Raw genomic sequence first — 16,945 nt, 5'->3', positions numbered from 1 at the left:
CAGTGATACTGGGAGTGGTAGAATAGGATGAAATCAGATGTAATTAATTGGATATAGTGAAACTAGAAGGAGAATGTAATTAAGAGCAGACTCACTGTCACATCTCAAAGCCTACAACTCCCAGCATTTTTTGAAGCTTCACATTTCTGTGATTGGAAAGGAAAGCATCAGACAGTGCTCTGGCTCTGCTTGCAGCTGAAAAACTCTGAGGTGAGATTCTGTAAGGATAGCACACAGACAAGCATCTTCTGTTTAGGTCACTATTACCATGTAAATAATAGTGTGGCTACAAATGTGCCAATGCACAAACCAACAACTCCCTTAAAAAGGTGAAGAAGGTGAGAGCTGGCCAGTTTGTTTGTTCTTGACATCTACACACACACAAGGATCCAAAGGAGATCACCATCAGGATAACTGTAAGGTGTTATCTTTGAACCATCCTGCCCAGTGTGAAATTTGGTGATGCCTTCTCTTAAGCTTTTGACCTTCAATTTCTAACACAATGATTTTAAGTCTGTGCTGATACAAGATGTCTTTTGAGACTGGAAGTGACTTCCCTGCTGCCCCCAACAAGCTGATACCTATCTCACCAGAGGAAGAGATTCTATGCTGTTCCCTATAGCCCTGTGCTCTTCTTCAGGGACTTCTGTACAAAGACAGGGAGGGCTGGAAAGAAATACTGTAATTGGTAAAATGAAAACACAGAAGAGGGAAAAAGGCTTGCGCATACATTGACAGGAGCTGATACAGGTGACTTTTAGAAAAAGCAGAGTTACAGAGTACTTGGACACAATACCCTCGTGTTACTTTACTTTCCTATACCAATCACTGAGAAGTAGATACTCATGTTTCTTTGGAATGCTTAAAAAGCAATCGCATTTTCATTTGAGAAAGTAGACATCTTCCACTAGTACTAATGCACAAAAATGGCTTAAAAAATCTGAGATACAGGAGCAGCTCTCTGGATTTAACACCACGAAAACAGACAGGGAAGTACAGATTAATGCAGCATTTGTCATGTGCAGAGGGATTCAGTTAATGATTTTGTGTATTCAGAGGTAGGTTCAGCGTCACACAGAATGCTACACTAAGCAATCTGCCTGATTCCGTGCTGGAGCTATGGATCTGTCTCAAGGAAGTATGACATAAAAGTTTTATATCTATTCACTATTATTATTTACTTAACCAATACAGTGAGAAAACGTGAAGCTTTTTGGTGTTAATTTCTTAAGGAAGTCTTTCCTGCTTTTAATCCTTGCTTCTCCTTCAGGGAGAGGAGGACAGCAAAGCAGCCGCCTGTAGTAAGCCTCACTAGCACTGTTCCCTCTCCCTTCCCATCTCCCAGCTAGATGAAGTGCCAGGGTCACTTGTTCCACCTGTGGCTTCTGTTGACACTCCCACAAATTTCACACCCTACCCAGTGTGTGCAGGCTTTCAAGATCTTTTCTTGCTTCTCCTAAATCAATTATTTTCTCTTATTTACCAAATTGGCTTCAAATACCCATGCACACACTGTCATAGGTTAAAAAACAAATAACAACAACAACAAAAACAAACAAACATTAAAACTTACTCGGGGATTCTTGGTCAAAACATTTCCCTGTTCAGTATTTCCCTGATTGTTTTCCTTGAAGACTGCAGTCTTCTGAGGCAACAACCTAAGAAGAACCAGCTTTTATTTCCATTTATTGAGATCAGCAATGGCCACAGGCAGGAAACTAGTAAAACCTAAATCAAGCATGGCTTATTCAGATCTGTTTCCATTAAATGTTAATAAATTATGCACAAGATTTTTTACACATTAAGTGATATGAGGGCATAAGTGAAGTGAAGCCTTACACTTAAGCTACACCACTAAATAAAAGAGCCAATAAACAGCAAAGACAAAGTCTATCCATGTTAAGCAATTTCAAGTGCAACTCTTCTTAAACATTCTTCCCAGTAACTGTTTTACTTTGCAGTATAAACATATATCTGCACATAAACATTCTTGTCATTCTGCAACACAAATGTATTCACACTGATTATTTAAGAATAGAGGTTGATCACATAAAACACAAAACCAATTGTGAACACTTGCAGATAAACAGCAATATTGTGGGATCCCAGCTCAAGTCCAGATTTAATTTGAAGAGTGACTTTTGCACTTCCAGTTGTGGAGTCTACACACTGATTGTTCTGGTTGCTCTCAACATAATCCACTCTTTTGTCCCTTACTATTAGCTATGCAAAACCCATGTCATTTAAGACAATACTTCTGCAATAAGAATTTGGAACAGTTGCTCAAATTGGGATATATCAAGTGATTGGTTCTCAGAGGTGCCACATGATCAAATCTTCTAATTTTACAGGTGATCCAAATCTACCCATACATATACATGTATTTTAAATCAACAGATTATGAACACCTGTCCCAAGTTCATCATTATTTTTAAGTACTTGCAGTATGCAGACAGTGTTCTAAGCTCAGCAAATGTAAGCTAAATCTAAATGATTTTAAAGAGTCAACTTTGAATGAATTCTGGGGAAAATAAATCTCAAAGAGAATTTTCTTGAATTAAATTAAAAGTTTGTCTACCTAGAGGCTTTCAAGGACCACTGTTATTCACTGAATAGTCTTTCATGCTGACAATATTCAAATATAAATCTGGCTATAATCTTCATAAAATTTTGATTGCTACCTTCATGTTTGTGATGTGAACATTCATACAGGTTTTGCTTGGTAATTTTAAGTACATGTAGTTATGAGGATTACTCAGTAGCAAACTAAGTTGAAGTACATAACAACTTATTGTTTTTTGTTGCAACCAAATTCAAGAACTCAAACCAGAGAAGCCTGAACACTCTTCTGCTTTGTACAGGGATATATGTCAACAGCAGTAGTGGGAAGTTCTTCAGCATTACCCATGAATACCAATGAAAACTAGTAAGATAGCTGATAGGAATGAAACCCTTATTAAAAAATATAATATAAATAGCAGCAGTTATCTGCCTGCTATTTTCGTTCTGCATAGGATGTTCTAAAGGCAGTAAATGTGTTTAAGAAAGAAATCACACAGATAAAAGCCACAGAGATCATTGCTTTACTCCTACACGTTCACACTATAATAACAAAGGGCTGGAGGCATAAGAGGAGGAAGAGCAATAACAAGATTTGTAATGTGCACAGTTCATTTTTCCACAAGTCCTTCCCTTGCCACCTTATTTGAAGAAGGATGAGGAGGAAAAGAAAAGCTGAAAACAAAAATAATGTCTCTGATACATTAGCTATGCTACTACAGCATCAATAAATATCACGTGCAACATTAAATGCAATTGGTAATTTTGGTAGTGGGAAAGCTTGCAGAGCTATTTAGACGATGTAAGATGCTCCTGGGGAAAGTTCACCTTCCGTTGCAAGGGACCTCCCACAGTGGGGAAGGCAGATCTGCAGCTCAGCACTGCTGGGTCTCATTTACACAAGTGAAATTATGATTGCAGTTCCTGGCAAAGAAGGTCCAGGTGGGAGCTGAACACTCTGCTATGGCAGGAGCCTTGTGTGTATGCACACTATTAAATATTCAGCAAAGAGAGTTTCATTACTGCTTCTTTCTTGACTGGCTGTCAGTCACAAATGTTTTTGCTTATCTGAAGGCGACTCAAGGGTTCTGCTCAGACCAGGCTTTAGTTGCACTTTGCCTTTGGGTTTGCCCGATCTGTGTGAGAAGTTTATGAAACTGATCTCCTCCTGAAAGTGCAATTTTGGAAATTGCCAGTGAACCCTATTTCTTTTCAGTTTGACAGACATCTCTGCTTTGACAAAAGGTTTTGGGAACCACAGACAATTATGCATAAGACTTTCGGAATAAACATAGTCTAATGGGAGGGAGAGAAGAAAGGGAGGAGGAAAACCAGAACTGACTGTAGGATATGGAATTACTCCCTAGTTTTCTGCTATTGCTTAATAACCCACTCTTGAAAAGAATTCCTTCAGGCAGAAAGAATAAAAAAGATAACTTTTTCTATTAGAAACAACTTACGCTACAGTTTCTTTTTTTTTTTTTTTAATTGACCTCAATACTGAATGATAGTTTAAAACTCTTTAAAATTATAGCAGTTAAAAAACAGAGCAAGATAAAATAACTCCTGAAGAAGTTATTACATCACTGGGACTTTTTTTTTTTTCATTTAACTAGTACAATTCTGAAAGCCTGCAGGCCTCACCTTGCATGCACAAACAGTGGTGTAGATCTGGTATGATGTCAACTGAAAGACAGAAAAATGCAGATTTACTTCAGCACCAAACCCACATATTAACTGAGTGTTCAGAGACCTGAACTGGGTCTTCTGGGTCTTCATGCAGCTTTCTACAACATTTTAACTAGGAATATCTGTAGCTGATTCAGACACGTTAAAGAGTTATAACCAACAGTACATTAAAAGAACAAAAATGAAATTTAGTACACGGAAGAATGCCAACAATGATGTGGGAAAAAAAAAAAAAGATGCATGCTAAGAACAGCTATTACAAATAAATGTGGTCAGGAATATAGCAGCTAAATAATAATATGCTAAATGATGATAAAATGACACCTTCAGGAAAAACAAGCATGCATTCTTAGACACTGAATCACAGCACACAGCACTGCATTTTTTTTTTCTAATGTGACCCCCATAATACTCAGCCTATAGTCTCCAGGAATGCCCACATGCTTTGTGGTCTGCTCCCGGGAGCAAGGCTGGGTGTGAACTGCCTGAGTGACTCTGACTGCAATAGCACAGCCTGTTATTGCATGACTGCACAGCTTTTCTGCAAACAGACAATAAAGCAGTGCTCCCGGAATAGTTAGGATGCCTTGCCCTTAAACAAACTGCAGATTCTCACCGACCAAAAGGGTTACAAACAATTTTGTATTATTGTTGCCGTATAAAGGCATTGCTGCAAACGTTTGACACCATCACATTTGTCCTAACTGATTTGCTTGTGAAGCATTAAAACTTACCCAGTAAAAAAGCAAGCAAGATGATTGAAGGAAGAAGTGGCAGAAGCCTTTTAAACAAATCTCCTAAGTGTTAACATCTTTGGCTTTGGACAGCATTTTTAGAAAGCAACCCAAACCCTCCTCTCCTCTAATCAGGTTATGCTGCAGTCATGCTTTATTCAGAAGTTAACCATGACAGCATGACTCCTTAGATAGTTCCTATTTCAAAAGGCAAGTTTTCTTACCATATATAAGGTTTCCAGTAAAACTCAGACTGACAAATATGCCTGAGATAAAATGAAACAAATATTTCACAGTAGAACTTTTCATATTTATTTGTCATTGTAGATGCCATGAAAGGACATGAGCTTAGGGGCCTCTAGGAAAAAAAATAATGAAAAAACAGATTTACAGTTACAGGACAGCCACTGGCTTGCATTTTCAAAGAAAGCTCAGAGATTTAAATACATAATTCTCTTAGACTTCTTTTACAGTTTCATCCATTGGTTCAAGCATAGAACTGGCAATCTTACTTCCTTCTCAAGTTTATCATTCACTGCATGATACTGAACCAGCAACTTAACATCTTGATGCTTGAATTTCAAATGCTAAATTGCTCGAGGATATGTGTAGTGTGATCTTTGTCTATCTGCGTGCAACAGATTTCTGGTCTCCTGAAAACATTTACAATTTTAGCATAAATTTAACATGATGCAGCCACCATTTGTTTCCAGGTTGACGGGATCTATTGATTCTGGTAAATGAGGAATGCTCTGTTTTTCTTTCACTGGTTAGACCCAAGTATTCTGCATTTCATAGGTTTCTACAGTAGATACAATGTGTGTGCAAGTGCCTGGAATACTTTGATCAAAAACAAAGCATGATATCATTGCAGCACTTTGTAAAATTGAATTATAAATACTGCAATTTAATACTATGTAAATTGATGCAGTCAAATATACAAAGTCCAGCTGGCAGAGCCGGTTTACGTGTCCAGAGAGAAACCTGCTTAATCTTACAGAGCAAATAAATACTTGTAAAAAGAAAAAGAAAAAAAAAAAAAAAAAACAAACTGTGCAGTGCTGTGCTTTTTGGCACGCTGTCAGAAGAGAGGGGCTTGTGCTCACGCAGATGTGGCTATTTTATGTTTCAGGGAGCGGTAACCCTGAGCACGAGGTACCACACAGGATGCCAGGTGCCTGAGGAGTTAATCGAATTCTGTCTCAGCATCCCCAGCCAAGCAGCAGCCTTCGCTGCCTATAGTGGATAAAGAGAACATTGCTGAGACTGGAGGCTCTACTTACCAAGTCTAATTACATTCCTATTCTAAACCATTCCTAATGCATTTCAAAACCCAGAAATATTCTGGCCTCTTCAGCCTTTCAGAAACTGTCATAAAAGTAATTGATAGAAGAGAAGAAATGTTTGGGCCTACATATTTATGTTTCATCATGTCTCATATCATGAAAGTAGAATTTTATTTCACTGGGAAAACAAAATGCAGCCCTGTGTCTGGAGGTGGACAAGCTCCTTTCAAACAATATCTGCAGAAGAAAAGGTTGATATAAGATGCCTTTTCATGCTTGGCCTCTCTCCAGATCTCTGTGAGTAAAAAGTAAATAGATAAAGTGGCAAGGAGGGCTAAGAGAAGAATAATACAGAGCCATAAAAAGTAGATTCTACCAAAATTAGAACTAATTTAATGGTTGCTCCAAGCATTATGTATTTTTCCTTACCCCTACTAGTGGCAGGGACTAAAAATTATGAGACAGAAACCACAGATAAAAAATACTATCTTCCCTTTCAAGACTTCTTAAATAAGGCCAAACTGGTATTAGATTTTTTTTTTGGGGGGGGGGGGGGGAAGAAAGGCAAATATTTAGGACAGAAATCAATGCATTGCTGTCTACAGGCTGAATTCTGTGTTCTCAGAGCTCCATACAAGAATGGAGAGGGAGAGATGCAAAAATGATTTTAAATCATTTAAATTTAAAGGCCTTTGCCCTTTCTTAGAATTCAGTGAGGTTTCCAACTGCTCCACTTTGAACACAGCCACTCAGTGCCCACGAGAAGAGAGCAGCTTGGGACCAAGCATTATGTAGCCCCGCTCCTTCCTCTTGGCCACGCTAAAACACACAGATCGATCAGATCATCCTACCCACCACTGGCACGGTACGAACATGATTATGTCTACCTGCAACATCTAGCTGCCTTACGCTTTCCAATAGACTTCAGGTCTGGCAAAGCAAATCCCTCGATGCTGTATTATGTCGGCTGAACCCCCTCATTCAAAAGGGCAGGCCGTTAGTTGTATCACTTGATGGAACACGTTTTTCAGTGAATATACTGGATCAAACTCATATCCAGGGACAGCTCATTTGAACTCGATTCATGTTCGTCTCTTCCCTCACCCAAGAAACACACCGATGCTAGCACAGAAATGATAGTCCTTTTGACATGAACTTCTGCTAAAACTCTCACATAGAGTTGGCTCATAGCTTGGAAGCCTTTGAACATATTGTTTGAGATGCCAGCTTAGAAAAGCAAACGAAGAAGCAATCACACATTCAGACAGTATCAACAACAGCACCACCAAAGGCAGCACGCTAGTGTTTCCCTGGGCAAAATTCTCATGTTGTCTTTCAGGATTCACTACCCTTTCGTCTCTCCTTCAGCTTTCAGTTTCACTGCTTAGAGAGAGAAATGTAAGGTTCCAATAGCTCCGGGTCACTACACCGAAGACTAAGCAAAGCCATGGCTGTAGAAGCAAAGCCTTATTATGAGTAATAAGTATTACATACAGAGAGCTGTACTGTTCCACAGAAACCATCTACAAATAGGCAGGTAATGTATTTTAGCTGTTAACTGCTATGAAACTGTAGTCATTTCATTGCTGTCCTGTCCTTTAGCTCTTCTCATCTTCTTGCTTGATTTACCTCTAGCCCTAGATTTGAAATACAGCCTCTTTGTGGCAGGAGTAAAGCTCGGTGTTTCATAAAGTAGTTCTTAAAATACGGTCAGATAAACAATTCTGTGAAACCCGTACTGAGAAAATAGAGTTCCCTACGTTTGTATTTTCTGGCCGACTCCAAGCTTTCACTGAGGTCATTGAAGCTTTTTTTTCCTTCTTTTTTTCTTTAGAGCTTCTCCCAAGCCTCATTCCTTTGCAGATTCTCCTCTCTTACTCCAGAGCTTTCTCCCCACTCCTAGGTGCCTGCTTTCAGAACAGCCATAGGACTTGACTATCTTTCAGGATTCTACACCTCGACGTAAAAAGTCTAAGGATTTAGAGCCATAAGGACCAACAAAGATGATAGTATTGTCAATGAGGAAAAGAATTAAAAAAAAAAAAAAAAAGAAAAAAAAAAAGGCAAGAAACTGCTTCAGAATTACCTAAGATCTCCTTATTTTGCTTTACTGTCCACAGAGAAATGCTTGCAAGTGCAGTATTTTACAAGAAAGAGAAAGCACCACACACTGATAATGCACGTGTGTAATTTTTCCAGGCCTTTCCAAGACTTCCCCATCCCAAGCAGCTTGGTAGCCATCTCCTTTCAAAACCAAAACGGAAAGCTAGGAATAAGGCAGAGGTCTGCATCTGAAGGGTCCCAACCAGATACAATGAACTCTGCTACTGGCACAGTCAAGATGATAAGATGATAAAACACACAGCTGTAGTGACTTCCTTTAAGACATCGCTGCATTCAGATCAGAGTGAGGCGCGGTGGGATCCACCGTGTAGATGTTGGTCTCCTGGCTGTATGACTGTTACAGCTGAGAGATTTCAGACTCCATTTCCTATCCAGCAAGGATCAGCCCAGCTTCTGCTAGGACAGTCCCCACCCAGATTCACTTCCCAATGAACTTGTGCCATGCAGCAGAAGAAAATTCAAGATTTCTTAGTCTAGAAAGACAAAGGAAGAGAAAGCATCTCTTCAGTTTAACAGTTAGGGCACTCAACTGGGAGGGAGGAGTCCTGCTTCTGATCTTTATGCTGTTTCTATATTTTATTAGTTATCCATTTCAGGCACAGCAGAAACAAAAGTCCAAGTTCTCCCCCCTCCCAAGTATATGCTTTAAATCACATTTTGGGTTGGAAAACCTTCATATTTCAACATTTTTTTTTGGATGAACAGCTACAACAGTAACTAAATTTGTGGGTGCATTACCTTGAGGAAGTAAAAACCTTAAAAAATATATTGAAATTGAGATCATTTGTATAATTAGCTGCTAAGACTGGAGGGAGGGAACACAAAGGATAACATTCAGAATTAAAGCCCTTATTTTACCATTGTTCATTTGGCAGTTTTGCAATTCTAATTCTTTACTGCTTTTGCAAACGTGACAGTGATATCTTTAAATCCTATTTTACTGATTTACATACAGCACTCAATGCAAGACGCATTCCTATAGCACCTTTCGTCTGAAAACTCAGTATACTCTGCAAATAGCAATTAATCTGCATAGCACTGAACTACCTCCTCCAATGTGTTAACAACTCATTTTACAGCTGGTGAAACCAAGGCAGAGGAATGTTGAGTCATGTACTCAAGGTCATGTAACAAATCCATCCTGTAACTCCAAAACATCTCTTTGCATGTTTGAAATCCACAAAATATTTATAGGAGATGGTTAAGAGGAAAAAAAAAAAAAAAGAGAGAAAAAAAAAGAACTTCCTGAGATTCACAGTTGATTTTTAAAGTAGTTGGTGTCAGGATAGTATAAATGTTTTTCTTGATAAAATATTTGTTACAAAACGATGCTCAATGTCACACTTCTGAATTTTCCCTGCTTTGAAAATTAGAAATTATAAGAATGTGTCTATACATACTAGCATCAGGTTACTTACAACGGTATTGTAAAACCTATAATCTAGTCATTGTGCAAAAATGAGGACTCCAAGTCTTGCCAAAGTCCTTTTGAACAATTAACGATTTGGTGTTAGCAGTGCTCCTTTTGTGCCACCTATTTGCCAAAACAGTATTTTCTACACTGGTATTTCCCCCCAACACACCGAATTTTGCTACATGTGCCTACCTGTAAGTGTGAAAAGCATGGTGAAAGAAGCCAATTTTAAAGAAGTTAAAACATGAGATAGAAGGGTTGGCTTTCACTACTAGCATTTAACTCCCAGACAAACAAAAGAAATTTTCAGGCAAAAGCCTGGAAAGCATTATTTGACCAGGACAGGCATAAACAGCAGCTCCACCATACTATCACTGCCATAAATGCATGCTCTCAGCCATATGTCCTATGTTTGCCAGCTTTCTACTTTATTTCCCCGGCAAGGATTTACAGACCAAAGCCTAGTTTGTTCCCCCTCAATCTCAGTTTCCAGACGAGAGCCCTATAAAGCACCTATGGGCTAAATTAGTTAGAATAACTTTAATACAAGCACATTCACAGAATTAACCATTTCACTTTCTGTATGGCCTTCCATAAGAAACAGAGTTGAAAATCTTACACAGAAGGTGGCATAAACAAGAGCAAAAGTGAACTCACAGCTGACTGGCAGGCACAGTCCTTGTGAGGCTGTTCTCTTCCTTGCTTGGTTTTTACAGAAATTAAGGAAGTAGCTTGAGCTTGTTGGGGACTTTCGCACTTAACCTTGCAATAGATAAAAATGGTACAATAAGAGCAAGTGCCAGGTCCTGCACCTGGGACGGGGAAACCCTGGCTGCACGTACAGACTGGGTGATGAGACGCTGGAGAGCAGCCTAGAAGAGAGGGATCTGGGGGTCGTGGTAGACAGCAAGTTGAATATGAGCCAGCAGTGTGCCCTGGCAGCCAGGAGGGCCAACCGTGTCCTGGGGTGCATCAAGCACGGCATCGCTAGTAGGTCAAGGGAGGTGATTGTCCCGCTCTACTCTGCGCTGGTGCGGCCTCACCTCGAGTACTGGGTGCAGTTCTGGGCACCACAGTATAAAAAGGACATGAAACTGTTGGAGAGTGTCCAGAGGAGGGCTACGAAGATGGTGAAAGGCCTGGAGGGGAAGACGTACGAGGAACGGCTGAGGGCACTGGGCCTGTTCAGCCTGGAGAAGAGGAGGCTGAGGGGAGACCTCATCGCAGTCTACAACTTCCTCGTAAGGGGGTGTCGAGAGGCAGGAGACCTTTTCTCCATTAACACCAGCGACAGGACCCACGGGAACGGGGTTAAGCTGAGGCAGGGGAAATTTAGGCTTGACATCAGGAGGGGGTTCTTCACAGAGAGGGTGGTTGCACACTGGAACAGGCTCCCCAGGGAAGTGGTCACTGCACCGAGCCCGTCTGAATTTAAGAAGAGATTGGACTGTGCACTTAGTCACATGGTCTGAACTTTTGGGTAGACCTGTGCAGTGTCAAGAGTTGGACTTGATGATCCTTAAGGGTCCCTTCCAACTCAGGATATTCTATGATTCTATGATTCTACAAAAAACGGGCAATGCAACTATCTGCAGTGTTTTAGATCATTATCTAACTGCATCATAATTGTTATTTCTCTAAACAGAAAATGTTATTTACCTTGCAATTTATCATCAAAGACCTTGGTTATGCCAGACAAATTGCTGCAGCTTAACTAAGATCAAATTAAAAGTACAAATGTAAAATTTTACTCTCCACTTATATTAGATTAATTTTTAATTTTTCTATGCAAATTAAACCAATTTAAACATGAAACAGGCAGACAAATGTATCTATATTAAGAGTTGGACATAATTAACTGGACTGAATTTAAATTACATAAGCTAGTGTGACTTTTCATATATTGACAAGGATATAGAAGCTTGCACCTCTAACCTGCTAACTTGCAGTGTCTTTGATGTAAAAATTTACACAAATAAATACTCGTGTATACTCACAATGTATTTTTTGCAACTATTTTTTTTGGTAGCAGAAACATTCATGAGAAATTAGCAATACAGATTGCATTTCCTTCCTAGTTTTATTCAGTTTGTATATAAAACTTTTGTGTGCGTGTGTGTAGTATTCAATGACTTTTATCAAATGAAAACAAACAATCTACAGTCAGAATTAGCAAAGGTTCTTTGCAATTTCCCATCCTGTACTGAAATTACACTGGGCCATTATCTATCTTCTGTGATTTGTTTAAAACTGAAGACACCTGTATCCTATAGAAAAGCATTCACTCACCAATTAAAAAAGAGACAGATGGAGATGGGTAAAGCATGTAAAACCTAATTATACAGCGCAGACAAGCAATTTCAGTTCATCTAAGAGGAAACACCTCTTTAATGACAAAATTAAAGATTTAAGATCAAAGCCCAGTCATACAGTCATTACACAAAAAATGTCACCAGATGATAAACTGCAACTGCTGTTCGTAATATTCCTTCCCCTTGAGGTGCCAAAACAAGGGGGATACAGAACTGAAGCCTGATCTTGAAGATTAATGTGGCGCTCATGGAAATTTCACTACCTTGCATAAGGATCCAGTCCAGAACTAGAGAGAAGGAGACAATTTAGAGTGCCACAAAAGCCTCCTAGCAATACTAGAAAGAGAGAAAAAGAGGGACAATAAACAAAACGGTGCAGGGAATTAAAATCCTACTTGTCCTGAAGGCAAGTGGTGCTGAGCTATACAGAAAGATGTACAAAACTTCAGCAGAGAAGCCTTATCTTTTGTAGCTTCACAGAAAATAGCTGGGGTGCAGCAAAAGCCAAATCCCAACTGACACTGTCACATACTCAAGGCACACCACAGATGACTGATGTACCACTGTGTTAGTTAATTTGTATACTTGGCCCTATCTGAAATCCACATCTGGATTTTTGAAGGGGGTAAATAAACCCTCTTTATGTATAAGTAAGCTCGTACAAAATGAAATTCGGTTAAGCTTCCCCTAAGCCCCTGATGCTCAGTCTCAAAATTTAAATGAATTCCTGGGCTGCTGCAGAATGCCTTCAGCTTCCTGAGTAAGGTTCATCTTTTTAAGCAAGGCCAAATAAATGCCAGCCATGACAACAATCAAAGTTGAGCAAAAGCATACTCTTGTCCAGAAAATCGCAGAGGGCAAAATCCTAATTTGAGAACTGCAATGCTGTATTTGTTGGCTGGGCTGTTGCTGTATATCGTAGCAGCACTGGCCCTGGAAAATGATGTCAGGACCGGGAATTTAAGATTTTCATTGTCTGTAAAATCATAGTGTAAATACCTAACCTTCAGCAGCCCAAAGTATTTGCAGCCCCATAAAGCAGAAGCGAACTTCCAACCGTTCAGAAGTGATCCCATTCTTTATTCTGCCCTGAGGCATTACTCAGCATAAGGTGGTCCTCCTCACACAGCTGGACCTTACAACTGGCTCAGTTAAATATCCAACCACCCCTTGCACTTAAAAGATGTCTTCTGATGCAACAGGGCATCCCAAGATGTCTCTGCATTTCAGAGAAAGCCTATACAATTCTGAACTGTTCCTAAACTTCCTATGCTATGTGAGAGGAGCAGTAGTATGATCAGCAGAATGGCAGAACTGCCTTTATTCCTTGGTTATCCAAAATGAATTATAGAAGACCTTCTAAAAGTACCTTTCACGCTAAAGCAGTGCAAGTGAAGTAAGATCCACAGGACATGTCCCCATAGTAATAAATATCAGCGTAAACCGAGTTATTTGGCCAAGGACAGTCTTTTGCTAAAGGACAGAACGTTTTTGCCTGCATATACATCCATATAATGCCTAGCATAATGCCATCCACTGACATACTACAGAGAGAAAATCAGGTGGAGGGGGTGGTATGGATTTCTTCTGCTGACATACCTGTAATCGTATTGGCTCCACAGATGATTTGTGCATGACCTATTACAAACTGCACAACAGTTTCTTGTGTCCAACTAACTTTTTGTTCCTTCCCCGTTTTTAATCCGAACAGCAGACAAAGTCAACGATGACTTCTATACCAAACGCCGCCACCTTGCAGAGCTGGCTGCCAAGGGGAGCCTGCCGCTCCACCCAGTGCGCATAGAAGACGACAGAGCATACACAATCGACAGTGGCCTAACCAAACAGAACGGGCAGAAGTCCAAAATGGCAAAGATCCACACGCACCCATTAGGCTACAATTCCCACTACAAGACCTGGGATCCCAACGACCAGTCTCTTAGACGGCAAGCGTACATGAACAAGGGAAAGCACGGCATGGGTGACCCCACGTTAAGCGACCCACTGACAACCCGGAGCCAGCATTATTTGGGCCCACAGCCATACTTCATAACCAACAGCAAGACAGAAGTAACTGTTTGAGTTTTTCTTTCCCTTTTTTTTTTTTTTATTTTAAAGAAATCCTTTAAAAACCACACACACATACACACACAACACACACTCAACTGAAAGGCAAAAAATAAATTTAAATATAAAAAAATGAAAAAAAAAAAAACAAAAATATGGGAGTGGAAAGAAGGAAGGAAGGAAAGAAGGAAGGAACGAACTTCCACCTGGACACACTTGGTAGCCAGCTAACTGCAGACTGAAGAGTGGGTTAATACCATTCAGCAATACACACTGAAGGTTGAATTACAAACTCCATTTGTATTTCACAATGGAACACAAACCCTTGTGACTAAATTTTTTTACTTGAAACTAAAATCCATGATGAGAAGTAGCACAATCTAGAGAAACTTTATGTCTGCTTAAAACATTTACTCTATGCTCCTGCCTTGAGACAGAGGAAGAAAGAGAGAACAATACACTGTAATATATTATTATTTCAGTGAGGAATTTTGTATAAAACCTATTAACAATCACTAGACCTGTGAAAAGCCAAGAGCAAGCATCTTGGTACAACCCCTAACATCTATTATTGTATACCATCCTATAGAAAGCGCAAAAAATATATATACAATAAGGGACAAAAACTCCTTTCACCTGGAATTCAAGAAGACTGTTATGATTAAGAGCATGTGGGACACTTCTGGCTGGTAGAGAGTTTTGAGGGATGATAAAAAAAATCAGAAGATTTTATTTCAGTTTACTTTGTTTGATTTGAAATTTTTGGGAACCTCCAAAACAAGAAGAGAGAGATTATGTGACACAGAAAGCTGCTGGAGGAATAAGGGCATCAAAAATTTCCTCTCAGTCCTCCTGTTTTCAGGCAGATGGTGACAATTCTCACTTTGCAGACTGTCAGGACTTTTACTTCACCTAAATGTTTTGCCTATCTTCAACTGCTTCAGACTGAAAATAAGCGTGGGTGGTGCCTTTACTGTATTACTATTGTTCAATGACAGTCTTGTTTCTCAAAGTGGCCCCTCTGTTCCTTTACGCTATTTCCTCATGTTTTGGTAAGGATGACAAGGGTTCTGTCCTGCTCGGCCTCCTCTGTTTGTCCTGAAGGGGAACTGGACTACATCTTCATGCGGTGGTTGCACAGTCAAGACTACTGAGTTAGCCCCTCAATTTTCCCAACTTAACCTTTTTCCCTCTAGTCTCTCATTTTGTATTTGCTTTTAGCCACAGTAGTTCTTCTTTGTAGTTCAATTAAATGTTATATGGTATATTGTCTCTATTGTTTGGCTTTGTATGGTGGCATTCCCTCTTGGCAGACTATTTGATGGAAGAGTCTACTGGACTAGCCTCAGACGTCAAAGAGGTCTGGGTTTAAACTAAACAAACAACTGGACTCGTGGTTTTGGCTGCGGCTCTGATGAGCTGGATGCCTTGTTTGTGAGTAAAACCACTCTTGAATTGGGCCCTGGTAGCAGCCTTGTGGTCTCGGGCCTGTAACGTCTCTGCACATCCACAGTGAGGTAAACACAATTGGGATGGGCAGGCAGTGCTGCACCAGCCCGAAGGCAGGCAACGCACTCAGTCTTACACTTAAATTCCTGCCCTTCCCCCAGAACAAGTCATTTGGCTGAATCCTAACTAGCTATCTTACTACAGCTGAATTCTCACCAGCTGTCAGTTCTTCTTGAGATTAGTTTTGGAAGAGTATGCAGGGAGGAGTGAGAGCTGTTATGTTGTAACAAGAATTGGAAGTGGCATTTCTTACTGTACTCAACTGACTGGCAGTGTTTCTTCTTAGTCTGAAGGATGCAAGGGCTAAGAATTTCAAATATGGTTAAGTGGAAAGACCATTTTTTTTAAGCTATCTCGAGATTGATTTGCATCCTGAGAGCACCGGCACCCCTCCATAAGTGTGCTGCTAAATTGTATGATCATATGTTTTAAGACTATCAGACGTGGACAAAGCCCACGGGAGAAATACTTTGCACACAACCCAGACTCTCCATTATCTTACTTTTATTCCTTTAATTTTTATTGCCTTCACAACTGGCTGACTTAATTTGACCTTTTATGGAATGTTGCTGTTAATCCATATGCTTTAGATACACATTACAGCTGCACTCTAATTCACACAGGTTTCGTGTAACTTGAGCATATTTTATGTGGAAATATTTTAGTAACTGTATGTTCTGTAAGTAAAACTGTGTTAATACTTGTTAACTACAGAGTTTATGATACCAATAATACTTCCTACAATAAAAAATGTTTGTTTGTTTTTTAAGAATGTTTATTTGTAAACATATGTATTCACTATATTAATATGAATTTCTTACCTGGCAATAAAAACTGATTCTATGTGAATCCAACTTGCTGGCTCATTCCTAAGTTTTTATTGTTGAGTCAAGCTTTGAGAATTAACTGAGCTTCTGGAACCTTTCACTGAAGCCAGCAGTGTTCATCTCAGCACGTATGATGGCTTGATTCTGCTGGTAGTCTTGTGAACAGGCGGTTCTTTGAAAAGCAGACACGTCATACATATTACATACGTGCAATGTATGTTACATACAACGTAACAATACATACCAGGTATGCATGCCTTGCAAAGTTCCATGTGACACAGCTTGTGTCACTTGATCAGTTAAATTACGGTTTTGAGGACAGAAAAATAAGGTAAGAATGCATAGGTCCAGATCTTGTTCCTCATGACTGCACAGGAGTTTTGCAGTAAGCTTCAACTGCTTCCTGGGACTGGAGCTACCCAGC

General features: G+C 39.7%; 2 protein-coding genes across 5 annotated transcripts in view; one reads left to right on the top strand and one right to left on the bottom strand.

The window, feature by feature from the left end:
• SHISA9 (shisa family member 9) overlaps positions 1-16,548 on the top strand; it is a 181,427-nt gene extending 164,879 nt beyond the window's left edge. For both annotated transcript variants that reach the window (XM_072023984.1, XM_005018546.6), the window contains one exon: positions 13,830-16,548. In XM_072023984.1, the coding sequence (XP_071880085.1) occupies positions 13,830-14,200 (371 nt within the window). In that variant the 3' untranslated portion in view covers positions 14,201-16,548. The remainder of the gene's footprint in view (positions 1-13,829) is intronic.
• Positions 1-16,945, bottom strand: part of LOC101800169 (uncharacterized) — a 421,465-nt gene that overhangs the window by 175,696 nt on the left and 228,824 nt on the right. The window lies entirely within an intron of this gene.

Source organism: Anas platyrhynchos, chromosome 15 (assembly GCF_047663525.1).
Source record: "Anas platyrhynchos isolate ZD024472 breed Pekin duck chromosome 15, IASCAAS_PekinDuck_T2T, whole genome shotgun sequence".
Lineage (NCBI taxonomy): Eukaryota > Metazoa > Chordata > Aves > Anseriformes > Anatidae > Anas > Anas platyrhynchos.
The sequence above is the reverse complement of the archived record's forward strand: the minus strand, read 5'-3'. Positions and strand labels throughout refer to the sequence as shown.